We start from the raw sequence: 19,444 nt of genomic DNA, 5'->3' as shown, positions 1-19,444 counted from the left end.
ACATTAACGTAGCTCACCCAAATACGTAATTAAGCAATACAAATGTGTACTGTTACGTTATGGAATAATTAATACTTAATATGTGCCGTGTGTATATTTGTAAAATTATTCCATCTCTGACTTTCATTCTTTCATAAAAAACGCAACGCAAATCAGACATCAAATTTCTGTACGGTATCTCCAAATAGCATTAAATTTAACTGCAGTACATATAGCTAATTATTAGTTTCGACGGTATCTATATAAAGTTTTCTTTGCGTAAGGTTCTGTTTAGCCCTACCTTATATGCATTTGTGCTCAGTCCTCAGTCCACTCATGAGCTTCTGTAATGACATAAAGTCTACGTCTATCTAAAGGAACTACACTTTCCAATGATGAAGGAATTATTTAAATCTATTAAATAGTTTCCTGAGATTGCCTCATACAAACACACAAATACTCTCTCTTTATAATACAATAATATTTAGTATATTATAAACAAATATCATTATATCATCCATATATTAATCCGATTGTTGTCCAAGGACTCCAAGGCCGCCTTAAATAAATGCAGAGTCATTTGTTTTATCTTTATTACTTGTATATTAATGTGACTTGGTCATGTTATAAAAAAGCATTGTTATTTTCACCGCTGTCTGGATACCTTCGCCTAGCGTTTCGTTGTCAACTGCCTGCTCTATGCTGCCGATTTTGCGTATCATAGATGGCAGCAGCTAACACACCCTTCACGCAATCACGTACAGTACAAGAGTTGTATGAATTATCCGGTAACACATAAAAATTTCAACTTTTTTGTTTTGAATATTATTTTTATGAGCATGCAAGAAAATTAAATTTTAACTAACACACATCCTGTTGGCATAATTCACAGTTTCAGGACCTTCCTAGACAGCGGTTTACTGTAGCACACATATCGGAACACATTTTCTGCTTCATTTTTTCCGATATTTGATAACAATGGTCTAACAAATTTCACAATGAGTATTTCGCTAACCATCTTTTGATGACCTGAGACACTACACTTCAGTAAATCACACTGAGAAAGGGGTGAAATCAAGTATTTATGCATTGTTTTCAGTATGTGGCTCGATTTCTTACAGTATGGCACAGCAGCTTCAACAAATTCTTGCACATGTTTTATTAGCCCTACAAAGGACTGTTTAGGATAGCGAAGGCCTCCTTTATCTTGATTATGGATTAGTTCCATGAGTGGTGTTGATGAATTTGACATTGAAATGTTGCTAACACATATGTCACAACTTAATCTTTCATCCACCACAAGAATCAAATATCTACAAACCAATGCTTGAGTGACTGTTTGCAGGTTTATGAAAACCGTAATTTCAGGCTCTCGAATTCTATCGAGAAGGACAGTTACGTAATCTGGAAGAATATTTTCATCAACAGATTCAGCACTGGAGCTCGTGCTTGGCAAGCTTTCGCCACAGTAATTTTGATTTCTGCTAGCAACGTTGGCACTTTTAGAAGAAATCATTATGTCAGATTTTAGCATTCTTTTTATGGCACATGCTGCTGTATGTGCATCTGTAATGTCATTAGATCCACCTCCCATTCTGACTGTGCTAAATACAGCCTCCACGGGATCTCCGGAAAATCTCCTAGTAAGGACATAAAAGAACCCCTTTTGCAGCAGGAAAGTCACACACTCTTCTGTAGATTTCACTGTAAACAAGAGCGCTTCTACGGTCTCATTGGTTAAGCCCTTCATTTTCGCACGCTTTGATTCAGTTTGAATTTTCATAATATATTCACTGAAATCTTCGTTTAGCCATTGTAGCCTTTCATCAGCTACGGAATAGAAATGCATCCAGTCTTCATTATTTTGTCTAAGATGCTGAGTTCTGTCGCTGATATCATGAAACGTAAAAAATCTGTAAATTGACTTCTTAAATTGGATTGTTGAATCTGCTTCTGAAAAATCGATCTTACAGTTTAACTGGGACTGATTGTTCTTTATGAACTCTATTGTGGCCGTTACATCAGGAGAGAATATCTGAACAGTGGACAGGACATTCATCTTTTCCAAGTTGGTGGGTTCAACATGTGTTTTTGTTAAATAGCGAACTGGCTTCACAGTCAGATCTCTCTGTAATCGATAAATTTCCTTTAGATATTTAGAACTAATTACACCATTGCCGTCTGTGAGTTCTCTATCCAGGAACTGAGACCTGATATTCTTAAGTACATGGCAATAATCAAAACTGAAGTAACGTTTACGATTATGATCGCATGGATAAGGGACACACGTCTTGAGTTCTCCGCCTCCATATTGCTTAAACATAGAAACATTAATCCTGTGATTATCTGTCACTATCCTAAGTGCATAGAAATCATAGTCTTCTACAGCATTGATCACTTGCTTAACTAAAAGGTGAAGGTCGGAGCCCTGCAGACCTCTAACTAGGAAATAAGCCGCGGGAATAGTGTACTTTGTAGACAAACCGTTTACCACAAAACAGAGTAGCTTGTTTGCTAACACAGGATATTTCCCTATGCTTGTGTCATACACCCCGTCAGCATTGACTGCTCCAATGAATTTATCAATTGTCCTGTCATAGATAAGGCGTTCCTTTATTGCCATTTCATCAACGATAACTGAGACAATCTTCTCTATTGGTTGCAGGTTCTCACACTCAGCTTTAAGCCTGTCCTTTACCAACTGTGAAATTCCCACATCACAGTCAATATGACCCATGTACCTGTCTAGAGTACTTCGTGAAGGAGCTGAAATAAATCCTGAAGTTCTACCATGCTCATAACCTTTAGGGGATGCTATTCTCCACGCAACACAGTATCGAATAGATTGTTCTGACCACTCCGGTTTTTTCCTTTCGAAATTGTTAATTTGGTCCAATAGGTACACAGCTTTCTGATTCTTTTCGTTTGCAGCCTCTTTTATCATATTGATTTTCTTTATTTCTGGACACTCGCGAGCTTCTTCTGCGCACTTTCAAGTTCAGATTTTACGTCCGCCAATTGTTTTTGCAGTCTCTGTATTCTGGATCGAAGCCTGCTATTTATTATCTTCTGGTAAACATTATTTCTTGTCGGAAAATCAACTTGAATTCCGATGCCACTCTCTACGTGCCTTTCATTTCCACTATTTTCTATTGATGGACCCACTTCATTGTTGATTATTTGTCGTTCTTCTCGATGTATCCTTTCTTGTATTTTCCGAGGAGTTTTCTTGCTTTTCTGAACATAGCTTGGATAATCAAGAAATATAGTTGGTACAACACCAGGCTTTAAAATCTTTCTTTTACAATTTTCCCCTATAGTCTTCTTCTTGGAAATGAAGGCTACAAACGCGTGCATAATCGGATGGAATCCACTTACTTCCTTTGGTATCACCTTGTCTTCTTATAACAGCTAGCCATCTTTCTCGAAGTTCTTCGGCCGAAGGAATTTCATGAAATCTTATTCCTACCGAACTAGATTTTCCCTGTTTGGATTTACAAAAAGGCACACAACAATTAACCATTTTCAATTATTACTACGTTTGCGACTATGTAAATCTGTGCTCAAACACCGACATGTATAGATACACACTGCTATACACCACACCATTGTACTGATACGTGTGCTTTGGGTGGCGCCAATAGCGGAGAATTATGTCAATATATGTGTATGGCGGGTTTCATGTTAAACTATAGCATAGAGCAGGCAGTTAACGAGACGCTAGGCAAAGGTATCCAGACGGCGGTGTACTATGGACTTGATTGCTGTTCACTGTTGTCAACATATCGCCCTACAATCTCGCTAACTTTTCAACAAAAAGTAGCTAAAATCTCTCCAAAGTTTGTTAAAATATCCCCAGAAATGTCGCTAAAAATGAATAATAAATATAATTAAATAAAAATAAGAAAAACGTACATATGTGGACAAAAATATCATTTCCTCGTCGTCACCCCTCTTCTGCAGAGTCAGGTTGTGTTCTTGATGGTTGTGATGTTGAGGTGGAAGGTGTGGGAACAGCTGGTTGTGAATACACTGCACTTGATCCAATCATTGACACTACACTTTCTGACAAATTGTAAGTGTGGAAATTTTTACCTAAGCGTTTGAACACAATTTTTTTTGTGAAATCCAACATTTTTAAATATATATTAAAATATATTAAAACGAGCAAAACTACAGTCTCATTTGCTTCACACGAACTGTCAGCACAAAATTCCAAAACTCAATTGTCTCGGGCCGGTTCGGAGTGGAAAGTCTCCGCTTTGCGGGGAAGAACCAAGATTTCATTAGCTACAGCTCACGACTCGTCACGTGTCAATCAAAGTTGCCACCGTTTATGGGTGTTGGAGCAGTAGTATTGAGAGAGAGACCTAATCCGTGAAAATCGTTGAATCAGCATCTTTCACCCTGATCACTGATCACAAGTATATGAGATCAGGGCTTTCACATATGAATCATTATACTACTCAGTCATGCACCCATGCCTCTTCTAAAACTAAGAAGTGCATTAAAAGAAAGAAAAAAGTGGAAGAATATAAAAATCAGCGGAAAAGTCACTAATCGTATTTTACCAAATTTGTCACCGAGACTGATTCAAAATTCCCTAGATTTAGTGACTTATCGCTAAATATGGCAACACTGTTGCTGTTCATTACGTAGCTTTGGATCGTAACTTCTGATGTCACATCCGGCTATTTAGTCAACAATCTAATTCACTTCATCTGAAAATGTAGCTTTGAGACACGGCCTAAGAGAATTCAGGAATGTCTTATCTAACCATATCTGAAAATATTGGAGACTAACCAATGAATAATAACAGCACTTACAGATAATTATAATTAACATTTCAAATTTTGCTTCAAAAGTAAGATTTGTTGGCTTTTAGCAAATTCACTAGAATTTTTCGTCTTACATCCCAATTTCTCCTCATCTGTACAGTGTTCAATCTATCATTTAAATAAGTGAAGAGACAACATAAAATAAAAAAAAAGAGTCTGATAAATAAACAAGCACCAATTCAGAACAAAGCTATAGGAGGAATTGATATTGTGGTATTGTATTGTCCTTTTGCTCCCTCCTCCGCCAAGACCTCAGCATAACAGCATTACAGTATATAACTTACCGACTTTGTAATATTTTTTTTCTTTCTTTAATATTATTTTGAGTCACCATTTATTTGACATCTGTTTCAGTTGGAATATCGTATGCCCCTGGAAGTGGTACGAAAACGACGTTTGCAAGCAACAATTTGGAATCACGACACACTTCAGGAGAATGAGTTTCTTGGCTGTGTAATGCTTCCCCTTGATGGTGTTGACTTGGAGTCTGAGACTGAGGAGTGGTACCCTCTTGGAAATCTCCAGAGGTGAAAAATACCTTGGAAAGTTGTGGATCTGATGCATTTAATCTGAACTGTAGTTATGTCATTTCAAGTGCTCTTCTTCTTTTATTGAAAAAAATAGAAATGTAAATATCATATCACATGTTCACACATATGTTTAAATGTAGTACATAACAGATGAATAATGAATTTCATGTCAGCATTAAATGTTAACTATTTCTAATAATGTGTTATGTTGTGCTACTGGTATACAATTTAGAAAATACAATATTCATGATCTATAATGCCTAATCAGATCACATTATCAGTGACTTGTTCTAAGTATAGAATATTTGGCTAATAAAATAAAGACTGAACAGTAATTTATTTTTGCGATTATAAATAGTTGTATACTAAATGTTGCCTCATTGTGGGTTTTATAGATGTCTTAACATTATGCATGGCATCAAATGGGGTTTAGCAACCTGTACTTTAGAGATTAAAACCCAAACATTAATCCAAAAGTACAAGATGCTCATTTTGTATGTTCGTCTTCAATTCCATACACTATATTCCTGTGGCACAACTTTAAATTGCTATCTAGGACAGTAAAATTATCGTTGCATTTCCAGATTATTCATATTATTGTGCGTAAAGATAACAGTAATGTATTGTCAAGTATATATTGAATATACCAATGAAATAAATCCTTTCAGGACATTTGCTCTTGTCCATAAAGTCCGGTCAGATGTTTAGTCGTTTCTGTGAGGTCCTTGATATTTTGTCAGATCCATTAGGTCCAGTAGTATGTTTTATCTTGTCCGTTAAGTTCTTGCATTTTGGTCTGCTGGTCTGGTGTAATTGATACAAAAAATTGTTACAAAAATTTAATAATAGTATACTGTACATCAGCGGTTCCCAAAGTGTGCTCCGCGTAGCCCTTAGGGCTCCGCAAATGATTCTCAGGGGCTCCGTCCACGGAAATTATGAAGCTGACAAAAATTGCTAATTCCATCTAGTCTCTAGCGGGGAAAACGGAAACTACTTCCATCAAGCGAAAAATAATTTCTGAGAAAGTAGTTTGCGTTCTTCTTGCTACATGGCAGCATTAATATTAAATCTACTCGTCACTGGAACTATCTCGATCTTTCTTGCTTGCCAAGTACTCAGTGATTCTCGAAATTTATTTTATTTTTTATATACTGGGCAGGCAGCGTTACTTTGTTATTTGTGGTACGTGGAATCTGCAATCTATTGACTGTTACATTACCTCAAAAAATATATATACTGTATACCTGCATGTTAATTTGATAGCAGATGTGTTAACTAAACTTTTGTTGAACCGGAACTGTGGCTTAAGACGGGCTCCCTAAGACCTGAGAGTCATTAGCCATCAACCAGTGCTCAGTCAAAGGGAGATAACAGCTATAACCTTACTTTCAAAAAAGATAGTGTGAATATGTTGAACATGATCCTGTCTCTTGAGTCTACGATGCCGAGTGTATAGGTATTGAAAGTAACAAACGAAAATATTGTGATTTATATTTGGACATGGGTTTCACTGAGTTTGCTGATGAACGTCCACAGTGTGTGATATGTAACAACGTTTTTCCCAATAGTTATATGTTTCCTGCCAAACTTAGACGGCATTTCTCAATTCAAAAATTCACAAATAAAATTGCAGACTACTTCGAAAGAAAAAGTGACGAACTCCATGCAGTTCAGACAAAATTTTACTTCGTGTAAAAACAAACAAAGAGAAAGCACAGAAAACGTCGTACTTGGTTAGTCATGACCAGGCTCTTGCTGGTAAACCTCACCCTTGCTGAAACTCTTATGAAATCACTATTAGTGAAGGTAGTGAAGTGCATGGTGGACGAGAAAACTGCAAAGTTGATTTCCAGTGTGCCCTTATCAAATAACACTGTGCAGAATATATGAAAAGACGTAAAAATATCATGATTTTCCGTATCAGTTAAACAAAATTTTCGTTACAACTTGACAAATCCACTGCCTTTGCCGGATTAGCTATGTTAATGATGTTTGTGCGGTATGAATTTTCAGGTTCTTTCATGAAATATTTTGTTCTGCAGCCATTGCCATCTTCTACAAGCGGTACTGAAATTTTTTCTTCTTCATTCAAAACTCGATACCATGAGACAATTGCATTGATGTGTGCACAGATGGCACATGGTAGGTCCTGTTGCTGGCGCTGTTACAAGGATCAAGAAAGTTTTAAAAACTGAACAAGTAGTCAGTGTGTACTACACCAACACGCCCTCGCAACGAAAAAATGCCAGTGTTATTAAAGCAGGTACTAGACAACGCCGTCAAAATTATCAACTTTGTTAAGGCACGACCTTCGCAGTGTAGACTACTTAAAATCCTGTGTGAAGATATGGGTAGTATACAAAAGTCATTGTTAGTAATATTACATACAGAAGTGCGATGTTTGTCGCGCTGTAAAGCATTGTCCCGATTACATGAACTTCGAACGGAAGTTTATTCACTTTGAATTACCAGAACAGTTTGCTAGCAGATTATTTGAATGATCAGGAATGGTTGTACAAATTATGTTACTTGGCAGACATTTTCAAAAATGAATTCAGCACATACAAGGTAAATGGAAGACTATATTCGATGCTGATGACGAAATTGTCGCAGTGAAGAAAAAAATAGCGTTCTACATAGAAAGCGTCGACAATAAGGATCTTACGTTTCTCAATGACTTCAAACTTTATAGAAGAAAATAATATAACAATGAATGTCTCATTCATAGCAATAATGAAAGAACACCTTGACAATTTGCTTCAAAATATGAATTCATACTTTCCAAGGGACACTCAGGAATCGATTCTAAAGAAATATGAGTGGATTATAGATCCATTTCCAGTAATGTCTAACCAGCAGCCCTCACTGCTTCAGATATGAGGTCCTTATAGACATGGTTTCGAACAGCCACTGTCAGGCATAATTTAAAAGCAAACCATTTCCCAAATTTTGGGCTAAGTTAGGGGAGGATCTTTTGATATTAAGTTCAAAAGCTAAATTTCTATCACTGCCTTTTAGTACTATGTACCTCAGTGAAACGACCTTTTCGAACTACATGGCTACAAAAACAAAATATCGAACTTGTTTGGACACAGAAGACGATATACGTCTTCAACTGACTTCTATGATACCGGACATTGGCAAACTCTGTCGCAAGAAACAGGCACATTCTTCACATTAACTTCAGGTGTACATGTAACATTTTTTAAATATCTTAACTACATATCAATATCATTTTGTAGATTTAAATAAATTATATCCAGTACTTTTTTACTATTGTTTCCTTTATATATATATATATATATATATATATATATATATATATATATATATATATATATATACTTCCGTTTATGTATCGTGTGAAATATGCTTCATAGAACGTAGACAGATAAAACTAAAAAGTAAACATTTCTTGGGGCTCCACGAGTAACTTTTGCTTCAAAAAGGACTCCGTGGCTGAAAAAGTTTGGGAACCGCTGCTGTATATCAATGTAATTACCAGTTATAAAAATTTAATACTTTGTAAATAATAGTATGAATATGCATATCATTCTGAATCTTCATCTTCCGGAATTTCAGCAGAATTGCACTTGAGTTTGTATCCAATCACTGTCAGATATCTTTCATACTTGGACACAATTTCTGCGATGAATTTATTGTTGATGTTCGTCTTTCAGAACTTCAACAAACTTCCAAATAGAAGGGTGATAAATTACCATTAACTTTTGAAATTTGTTGTGTCATGCTTCTATCACATTATTTGTTCTGTGTTCTCCATTATGACAGCATTATAAACATTCCATGGTGATGGTGGAAACCTAGGGATGTCTGGTCTTCTCTTACCACATCCTATCATATGTCCTTTCAATGTAGCCTACTCAACCAAATCATCTGAATTTTCAGGGCATCTTTCCGCGATGTAATCCAAAGTCTCAAAAACATCATCAGCTGGCACAAAGGGTAACCCAAAAAACATTAATACACTACTACGAGTTTCACATACTCTGAAGTGAGACCTAGTGCATCTATTTTCTCCAGGGGGACTGTGAAACAAGCACCCACACGAGCGTCTGGAAACAACTCTTGAACTGCATTGATGTTTGCAATTTCGAAGTCCATTACACAGACTGAAGGTTCGATGGTGAGCTGTCTTTCTCGCGCCAATTCTGATATCTTCCTGTATGTTTCCTTATGCCTCCTGCTTGTAAGGACATCACAAGTGGCATTGCATGCCTCATGCCTAGTTCGTGTAAGGTAAACAGCTGTAAGAATTGCCTGGGGGCAGTTTTAAATGTTCCACCGGAGAATATTGTGCAGATTGCGCTCATGTGTCTCAGGTTTTCAATTGTTGTGTATATCAGGATTCTTTCGTCATTCTTGGGCTCCGAGTCATAGGCCTACCTTAGAAAACCACCACGTTTAGTTACTGGTATTCGGGAGGAATTTCAAAATAATGGATAGAACTTGGGTTTCTTGGACGACTTCTGTTCTGTACACGATTTATTTGCCTCTTCAAGTTGTTTCTCTGAGGTAACATTTGTAAAACCTCTTCCACATGTACGTCCCCGAGTACTGTTCTTAATACCAGAGCCGGCATTGCTGTAGGTTCTTCTTCAGGGCGGCTTTTCAATCCATGTACAATTGTACGTACTTACCCAGATGGACTAGGATTTTGTTGGTGATCATTTGTCCCATCCATTAAAATCGTTACATTTTCTAATTTTGAACCAGTATGGGACCTTGCACTGCACACTTGTCATTCTTCACACCTCCAGTAATGTTTGGTTCCGTCCTTGTTGAAAGAGTGGTAAATGTTGGTTTTTCTTTCTGTGAATATATGATTTGTGCCATTGTACACTGTAAACAGAATGAATAGAAGTAAATAGTGTCCTGACTCACTGTTAATCCATGGAATCGCCGCAGCGCGGTGCTTGTGTACTCTTGGCTTTTAAAATACCTGATTACGACATTCTTGCTGTTTAAGGTAGGCACTCACTTACTGGAAAAAATTCGTTTGTTGCATTCGGATTTTTATTATAGTATCGCTCACTTGTCCGCATTTCCGAATTAATCATCTAATAGTGTTTTAATTTACTGCAAGAGTGTATTATTTCATTGTAGTGTTCTGAGCTGAATCTGGAAATAAAATGAATAGGTCTGTAACTTAAATTATGAAAGACATGACAGGTTAATTTAGCATTTTCCCAATCTCATCCCATATGTTCTTTCTCCATATTACATTGCTATAATTCTAATTTCATAAATTATAAAGCTCTTCATACTGTAGGACTTAATAAAATAAGCTTCTCGTCATCCATTTCATTATACCTTCAATATTACCGCGATTGGAGGCCTTGCAATCGATAATATATTTGTCATGACATGGCCATGACATTCTTTATTTCGATCTTAGACTGTACGGAAATCCGTTTAGAATTCTGAATGGAATCCGGTCATGTGGGCAGAGACAATACAGCCAAGTGGGCGATGCTCCATTTAAAATAGAATAAAAATCTGAACGTAGCAAACGAATTTTTTTCAGCAAGTGAGCGCCTAGCTTTACACTAATGTGTTTTTACTATTTGCCAACAATGGAAAAATGTTTCCATGATAACATAATAATAATAATAATAATAATAATAATAATAATAATAATAATAATAACAATAATAAAATTACTCACCATCTGGACAAGAATTTTTCGAGAATATCTGCAGGTGTTGCATTTCTACAACCATAAATAGCGACTAGTTGGACCCAATTGTACAGAAAAGGAACAAACATAAATACAGCGCATGCATTATGTCCAGATACTCCCCCACTCTTCGTACAGAGCTGCACACGAGATCGGATGAGTCTTCTTACGAATTATAGAGGAATGGGTTAGTATTTGCCTTGAACTCGGTAAACACATGCCCGACCTTCCCTTCTACTCCTACCCCCTCCACAGAAACCCTGTTCCCATACTGCACATCGCGAGTGTCTTGACAAAATGCATGAGCTGTATTAATGCATGCTTGGTTATTTAATTTTTCTGAGAAGATGGAGTTAGATCACCCATGTTAACAAACCCATCTAATTGAAGTGAACAATTATTAAGATGAAGCTCTTCCCTCAGCTTAACTTAATCGAAAATTACTATCTCATATTTTTTATTTTCATCATTTTCGTCTTTGTAATATTCTGAAATAGACTTCACTGCATGCGAGTTTAGCCCGAAATAAATATTTAAGTCCTTTACCAAGGCTCCTTAAATGACTCTATGAAGGAAGTGGTAACAATCAATGCTTAACGGGGGTCTCTAAAGTCCACAGGTTTAGTTTTTCATTATTAACTTATTAAGTATTTCGAATTAAATTTAAAAAAAAAATTAGTGTCAGTTGGACCGTAAAAAACTGACAAACTGTGAAATATTTTAAAATTATTTTCATAAAAAATAATAATAAAATTGCAAACTTGTTATGGGCAATGGAAGCCCTCCCGTTGGTAAAGAAACGGTCGGAAAATTCAAGGTTTTTATTTATATTTTATTTTCAATTATTGTTTGAACGTTTGAAATAGATATTTCTCTTCAACAATGGTATAGGTTTTTATTACAATTCTCTGCTTGTCATGAGAACTTGTCTTTCTCATTTTTCTGTTCATGGGCATAGTCAGATAGTTATGTCGGCGTATGCAATTCGTGTAACCTCCATGGAGAAGATAGTCAATGATGTCTTAGACCAGCGATCATTAGCACAGTGCACCCTCGGGCTAGCATCTCTTACGCGCAGATATTCTGCTGCACTCCTTACCTATTACCCATTTTAGTGAGTGCTGACGACCACTGTCTTAGACGAATCAGATACAGAAACAAGTGAAGTTGAGGACAACATCGAAGAAGTTGGATTGTCTGATTCTGAAGTTGAAAATGAGGATAAACACAATGTGTTAGTTAGTGGAGAATTCTATATATCAAAATCTAGACATGTATATGTTACACAACCTCCAGCACGATCCTCACGCCACTGTGCAAAATATTTGAATAATTTCAAGGGATAAATTGTTCCGGAGCCGGGTATCGAACCCAGGACCTTTGGCTAAGCGAACCAATGCTCTACCGACTGAGCTACACAGGAACTCTACCAGACACGGACTCAATTTTTCCCTTTATATCCACATACCTCAAACTGGACTGACAAACCGTCCTGGATAGCTCAGTCGGTAGAGCATTGGTGCGCTTAGCCAAAGGTCATGGGATCGATACCCGGCCCCGGACCAATTTTTCCCTTGAAATTATTCAACTCAGCTTCACAGCTTCAGCTACCTGAAAGCTAGATTTGCATTGTGCAGAATATTGTACGTGAAGAAGTGGGACTTTGTAGAAAGGGGAAAGTAAATTCTATGATGGAAACAGTAGACCTACAGTTGTTCCTTACACCACATATCATTAATCTGATAAAAGTCTACTTCAAAGAGGCACAGCACATACAGTTGTTTTGCTACATTGGTTTGTTGTTGGTAATGGCACAAACCACGACACGGCTGTTCCATTCCAAGATCTGTGGTCTTTCCTGCAAGGTCGACAAATTTATTACGGAGGAATGATTCGAACTCAGTTCTTTGAACTAACAAGAATTCTTAGATTTAACGACAAGAACACAAGGGAATTACGCCGCCAGAATGACAAATATGCACCACTGAGGAAATTATTTCAAAGCCTCAATGAGCTTTTTCCTAAGTATTACGTTCCTAGTCCTCATAATTTATTATGATATGAATACTGAGTCGTGTATGTAGGTTAATGTTTCTTGAATTACAGCAAATAGATAACATTTGAAGTCTTAATTAATGGATATAAAACAAAATAGCTTAATTTGAAAAAATAAAATAAATATTACATTTGTGGGCCTGAGAGGCTCCCCCCCCCCCCCCCCCGTTGGTAATGCACATTACAGATTATGGGTTGGTATTGCTAGGATTAAGACAGTGTATCCTTTTGGGAATTTTTTTTTAGCAGCAAACTCTCTAAATTCAAATCATTATTATATCTCATGCCATGGGAACCTTTTACTTGGCATTTCTTAACCATAGCATCTATAGTTTTTTTTCTTAACTCAGGTTTTTATTATTTGTGTATTGACAATTACTTCATTTCAATTTTTGTTCAAGTAAATTAATTCTAGCATTGACTGTACTGAGATTGATTTTAGTTCGAGTGAGTGTCCATTTTTAATTTGTCTTTTTAAAAGTGCATTTTTCTTCAAACGGTCTATTTTAATCAAACTTTCTTTGTTCGAAGAAGTAGGTTCATCAGTTAAATAATTCTCATCTGAATGGGGTATGAGGCCTCTTGTTCATTTGGTATGCTCTTATCTTCATTCCTTCTTTTTGTAGTCACTTCATATCGAATCACTGGTCTTTTTCGGGACTTAATCAGAGCTGATAAATATTTAGGCAAATTAGGGGAATTTATGAGGAACTGCTCCTGGTGTCAGTTTCCAATTCTTTGGTCGGTGGAAAAAATCACATAAGCCAAAAAGTCGATTTTTCTGTTGTACCTAATCACATAAGTCTAGTATTTTTTTCTAATTTTTGAACTAATAAAATTTCTTTTGTTTTAAATTGAAAAGAGTCTTACTTTAACCAACATACATGAATTTCATTATTATACTCATATTCAGTTAAGAGTAAATTAAAAAGAAAATCTCTCCTGATTTTTTTTATGTGCCTTTTCTCGCCGACCAAAGAATTGTCCCTGGACTTTTCCTCCTTTTCACCCCTCACAGTGAAAGAATCTGTTTTCATTATAAACTCTTTGCTAAAACGTAAATCACAGACCCTACTTTTATCTGAAAGCTGCAAATCTTTTCGAGGAATCGCTCTAACCCATTTTGAAAAATCATGTTCTTTCGGTGTGCTGGAAAAAGGTCTATTACAGATTTTATCATGGCCTGACTTACAGCCTGGAACAAAACACGTTAGCATATTGGCATGCTAATAAAATCATACATTGATTAATAAATCGATATAGACTCCCTTTGCATATTCTATCATAAACAATTTACAGATGTTAGTTTAGACTAACACTAATAAAATCTAACGTCTCTTCCACTTTTTAACAGTTAAATATAAAGAAACTGTGCTGTGAAACATCACTTCACTCATTATTTATTCTACCGCGAACTACTGAGATTTAAGCACCCATTACAATCGTTGTAGCTTTAGTTCAGCGATTCACCACCAACAATGAACACAGAAGTCAGGATGCTATTTACTTCTATTCGTCCTGCTGTAAATTTAGACTGCATAAATTACAAATTAGAAATTTTGAATAATAAATGTTTGTTGCCAAGCAACACTATTAACAATGCAAGTAAACAGTAAACACCAATTTTTAAGCAGACGTTATTGCAATTGAAAGGACCTGATGTCTAACAGGACATTCAGGAAAGGACTTTATCGACTGGACCTACTGTCCTCAAGGACATAACTGACAGGACCAAAAGCTCATCAATCAAATAAATATACAGTAATAAATGTGAAGAAGCTGGCCAGATTCAGCAAACTCCGTATATGTTTTTTTACTACTTTTACTCTCTTTATATTATTTATTTAATACTTCTGTTATAAATTCTTTTCTTTTAGTATGCTTCCTTCTGATACTTTTATTTTAGAATAATTTACATTAGATTATAAATTTTAGCTCCCTATTAAGCATTTATCAGGTGGACCAAAATGTTCTCGTTATGTAGATATTAAATTAATTTTTGATGATATTTGAAACTGGCCAGCTAAAGTCTGTTAATGGTACATTAATATTTTATTTAAAAGTTGCACCTATTATTAAGATTTGTGAGACTTTTTACTGTACAGCCTTGCGTCAAAAAAAAAAATATTTATTTTCTTCAAGAATATACTTTTTATTTATTTCCTTGCGTCTGTTAATTAACAAGTAGAAACCTGATAACATTTAATCTGCTGCTTTCGTTTACAGCAGTCTTTAATAAATTGTACTGAACGAATTTGAGACCATGTAGTCTGTTAATTCACTCAATGTAAATTAAAGTTTTTCACAGTCACCATAATAATTTGCTGTGAATAAGAAAACTTGCAAACTAATAATATTTTCATTGGTTTCCCATGAAGAACATTTAACGACATTTCATTGCCTCTTCTCAACTGTTGTCGTCTTAAATGATACATATTGAAAGCTCTTGATTAGTGATATTGAATTATATGCTATGTAATATTTAGCAAACATGTTCTATTTTGTGCAATTATCATTTTAATATTTTGTTCTGCATGGAAATGTTACTAATCAATTTATTTAAATTTTGTAAATTCATTTTTGTATAAATTTCATATCGAATGTCTAATATATTTTGTTGTAACTTAACCTCAGGTTTACTCACCATTCCATGTTTCTGCACTTTGATTTATGAAATATTAAGCAATGCATAATTATTATTTAGAATCCTGTTGTTATTTATTCATTCATTCATTCAACCATAGTTTTCTGCCAAAGGACAGATCTCTCATTGTATACTCAGCATTCTCAAATCTTTCCTATTTTCTGCCTTCCTCTTTGTCTCTGCATATGATCCATATATCTTAATGTCGTCTAGTATCTGATACCTTCTTCTGCCCCAGTCTCTTCTCCCATTCACCATTCCTTCCAGTGCATCCTTCAGCAGACAGTTTCATCTCAGCCAGTGACCCAACCAATTCCTTTTTCTCTTCCTGATCAGTTTCAACATCATTCTTTCTTCACCCACTCTTTCCAACACAGCTTCATTTCTGTTTTGTCTGTCCATTTCACATGCTCCATTCTTCTCCATATCCACATTTCAAATGCTTCTATTCGCTTTTCTTCACTTTGTCGTATAATGTCCGTGTTTCTGCCCCATATAATGCCACGCTCCACACAAAGCATTTCATTAGTCTCTTCCTTAGTTATTTTTCCAGATGTCCGCAGAAGGTGCTCCTTTTTCTGTTAAAAGCTTCTTGTGCCATTGCTGTCTTCCTTTTGACTTCCTGGCAGCAGCTCATGTTACTGCTTATAGTACACCCCAAGTATTTGAAGCTGTCCACTTGTTCTATTGCCTCATTTCGAATTCGCACGTTTACCTTCTTCTTATTTTTCTTCCGATAACCGTGGTCTTCGTCTTGTTGGCATTTATATTCAGCTCATACTGCTCACAGCAATCATTTAGCTCCAGTAACATATCCCTTAGTACCGTGTCCTCTTCTGCTAAGAATGCCATATCATCAGCAAATCTTATGCACTTTATTCACTATTATTTCTCCTGCTATCACCCCTCTCATGTTCTGAAAACTCTTCACTAAATCCTCCAAGTAGATGTTGAACAGGGTAGGTGATAAAGGGCATTCTTGTCATACTGCTGTCCCTGTTTCACTTTCTTCTGACATTTCTTCTCCTATCCTGACTTTGACTACTTGTTTCATACAGAGATTACTGAATAGCCGTCTCTCTTTCTGATCCACACTAATATTCTTCAGGATCCCCATAAGTTTATTCCAGTCCATTCTATCAAAAGCCTTTTCTATGACCACAAAAACTATATACACGACTTTATTTTTCTCTGGGTATCTTTCACTGATTGTTTGCACCAGTCCAATTTTCTCGTACCTTTTCCCTTCCTGAAGCTAAACTGCTCTTCTTCCAACTGTTCTTCCATCTTAGAATATAAACGCTGATTCATTATTCGCAGGAGAATCTTTGCTGAGTGCGACATCAGCCTGATAGTCCTGAATTCGTTCATTTCTTGGCATTATTTTTCTTCGGTGTGGCAGTAATGCTCTCTCAGTAAAAGCTTCAGGTCATTCACCTTTCTCATATATTTCGTTGCAATAATAATAAAATTTCTTTCTTGTCTTCACACAAGCATTTCACTAATTCACTGGAATTTCCATCAACTGCTATTGCTTTCCCATTCTTCATTTTTTTAAGCTCAAGTTAAACTTCTTCCCTTAAAATAGGAAATCTTTTATTGTCTTCTATAGCTAAGTCATGTGAACGATTCTCTGTCTCCAGTGGCGATTTATCTTAAGGAGCACAGGAGCAGTGCACCATGTCTTCAAATACATATTTTTAATTAATATTGATGAACTGCAGTATAATATATCAGCGACATAATTTCTTTATTATAATATTTATAAAAAGGACACTGCACGTGCACTGGTTTTCATGATGCCTGGGACTTATGTTTGCCCCTCTACACTTGCGGCACACTGTTCCATTCGGTCATGTGCAGTAGTAGTGTTTCACTGGCAGGTTTTGGGACAGGGAAGGGAGGCAGTAATAGAGTGCTTAGAAGGGATTAGGAGCAGTTTCAGATGTGTTCGCAATCTGTCTAGTTCTATCATAATGTTACAATGAATAGTGTACAAAGTATTTTTATAGGTCTTTTTCTATAAGATCTTTGGATGAAAAGGTCGAAATAAAGAAGCTAGGTAGACCTACACTTGAATTAAAATTACAAGTGACGAAGAACAGAATAATGGAAAAGTGAAAAAGAATTAACAGTCGGACTTACGAAAAATGTGAATGGTTATGCAGCTGCAATATAAAAAAAACGCTGTATTTTGTTTTCCTTGCCCATTGTTTGGCAGCGAACATTCATGGACAAAAACAGATATGTTTTATAAGCATTAATTATTTCTCTACTTGAGCTTAGGAATGTGCGTAGTAACTGAGTAATTTTATCCATGTTGAATGTTTCGTACACTACTTTTAACACTTGAATATAAATAATTGATTAAATGGCGATCTTACTCGGATAATTATATAAGCATGTCTGGCTTACAGCTGTTTCGGTGTTACTTGACACCATCCTCAGAGCCTACTAGATCTCGGCGCTATCTCAACTTCACTGCCTGTTGTGTGGTTGCGTTCATATGATGAAGAGTTGTGTCAAATAGTGTGTGTGTTCTAAAATTGATCTGTATGTTGAGAATTTGATCAGGATGTGTTTTAGTGTGTCTGTATATTTCATATTGTTCTAGTGTGTTGAGTTTTTGGTTTTTGGGTTGTATGTGTAGGATTTCCATGTCTGTATTTATGTTATTGTATGTGTGGTTAGCATTAGTTATGTGTTCGGCATATGTAGATGTATTGTGTCCTCTGGTTATTGCTTTAATGTGTTCTTTGTATCGAGTTTGGAATGATCTGCCTGTCTGTTCAATGTAGAAACTGTCGCATCTATTGCATGTGAGTTTGTATACGCCTATGTGGTTGTATTTATTTGTTTGTTGTTTGTGTGTTGAAATATCTTTGTAGTGTGTTTTCTGTTCTGTTTGCTATGTTGTGTTTCGCATCATCATTCAGAAAACAGAAATACAACATAGCATACAGAACAGAAAACACACTACAAAGACATCTCAACACACAAACAACACAAACAAATAAATACAACCACACAGGCCTATACAAACTCACATGCAATAGTTGCGACAGTTTCTACATTGGACAGACAGGCAGATCATTCCAAACTCGATACAAAGAACACATTAAAGCAATAACAGAGGACACAATACATGTACATATGCCGAACACATAACTAATGCTAACCACACATATAATAACATAAATACAAACATGGAAATCCTACACATACAACCCTAAAACCAAAAACTCAACACACTAGAACAATATGAAATATACAGACACACTAAAACACACCCTAATCAAATTCTCAACACACCGATCAATTTCAGAACACACACACTATTTGACACAACTCTTCATCACACGAACGCACCCACACAACAGGCAGTGAAGTTGAGATAGCGCCGAGATCTAGTAGGCTCTGAGGATGGTGTCAAGTAACACCGAAACAGCTGTAAGCCACACACGCTTACATAATTAACACGAGTAAGATCGCCATTTAATCAATTAAGTAATTTTAATTGTCGTTCTGCAGGTATTATTGATGCGAACCACACGAATGAAAGAATTAAAAAACATTATTATTCAGCTTCACACATCAACAATATGTTAAATTTAACAGTGTTGAGTCAAAGATACAGGCACAATTGGATTCAAATTATAGGCGATCTTTTGAACTTCACAATGAGGAGGTTATCAAG

At 36.0% G+C, this 19,444-nt stretch overlaps 1 protein-coding gene across 4 annotated transcripts in view; it reads left to right on the top strand.

Annotated features, from left to right (window-relative positions):
- The window catches only part of Pi3K68D (phosphatidylinositol-4-phosphate 3-kinase catalytic subunit Pi3K68D), a 987,208-nt gene extending 971,961 nt beyond the window's left edge, over positions 1–15,247 (top strand). For 3 of the 4 annotated variants that reach the window (XM_069831124.1, XM_069831122.1, XM_069831123.1), the window contains one exon: positions 5,172–15,247. In XM_069831124.1, coding sequence (XP_069687225.1) covers positions 5,172–5,257 — 86 coding nt within the window. In that variant the 3' untranslated portion in view covers positions 5,258–15,247. The remainder of the gene's footprint in view (positions 1–5,171) is intronic. The other variant, XR_011333110.1, reaches the window with a different exon arrangement.
- Positions 15,248–19,444: the final 4,197 nt, after the last annotated feature.

Source organism: Periplaneta americana, chromosome 7 (genome assembly GCF_040183065.1).
Source record: "Periplaneta americana isolate PAMFEO1 chromosome 7, P.americana_PAMFEO1_priV1, whole genome shotgun sequence".
NCBI lineage: Eukaryota > Metazoa > Arthropoda > Insecta > Blattodea > Blattidae > Periplaneta > Periplaneta americana.
The sequence above is the reverse complement of the archived record's forward strand: the minus strand, read 5'-3'. Positions and strand labels throughout refer to the sequence as shown.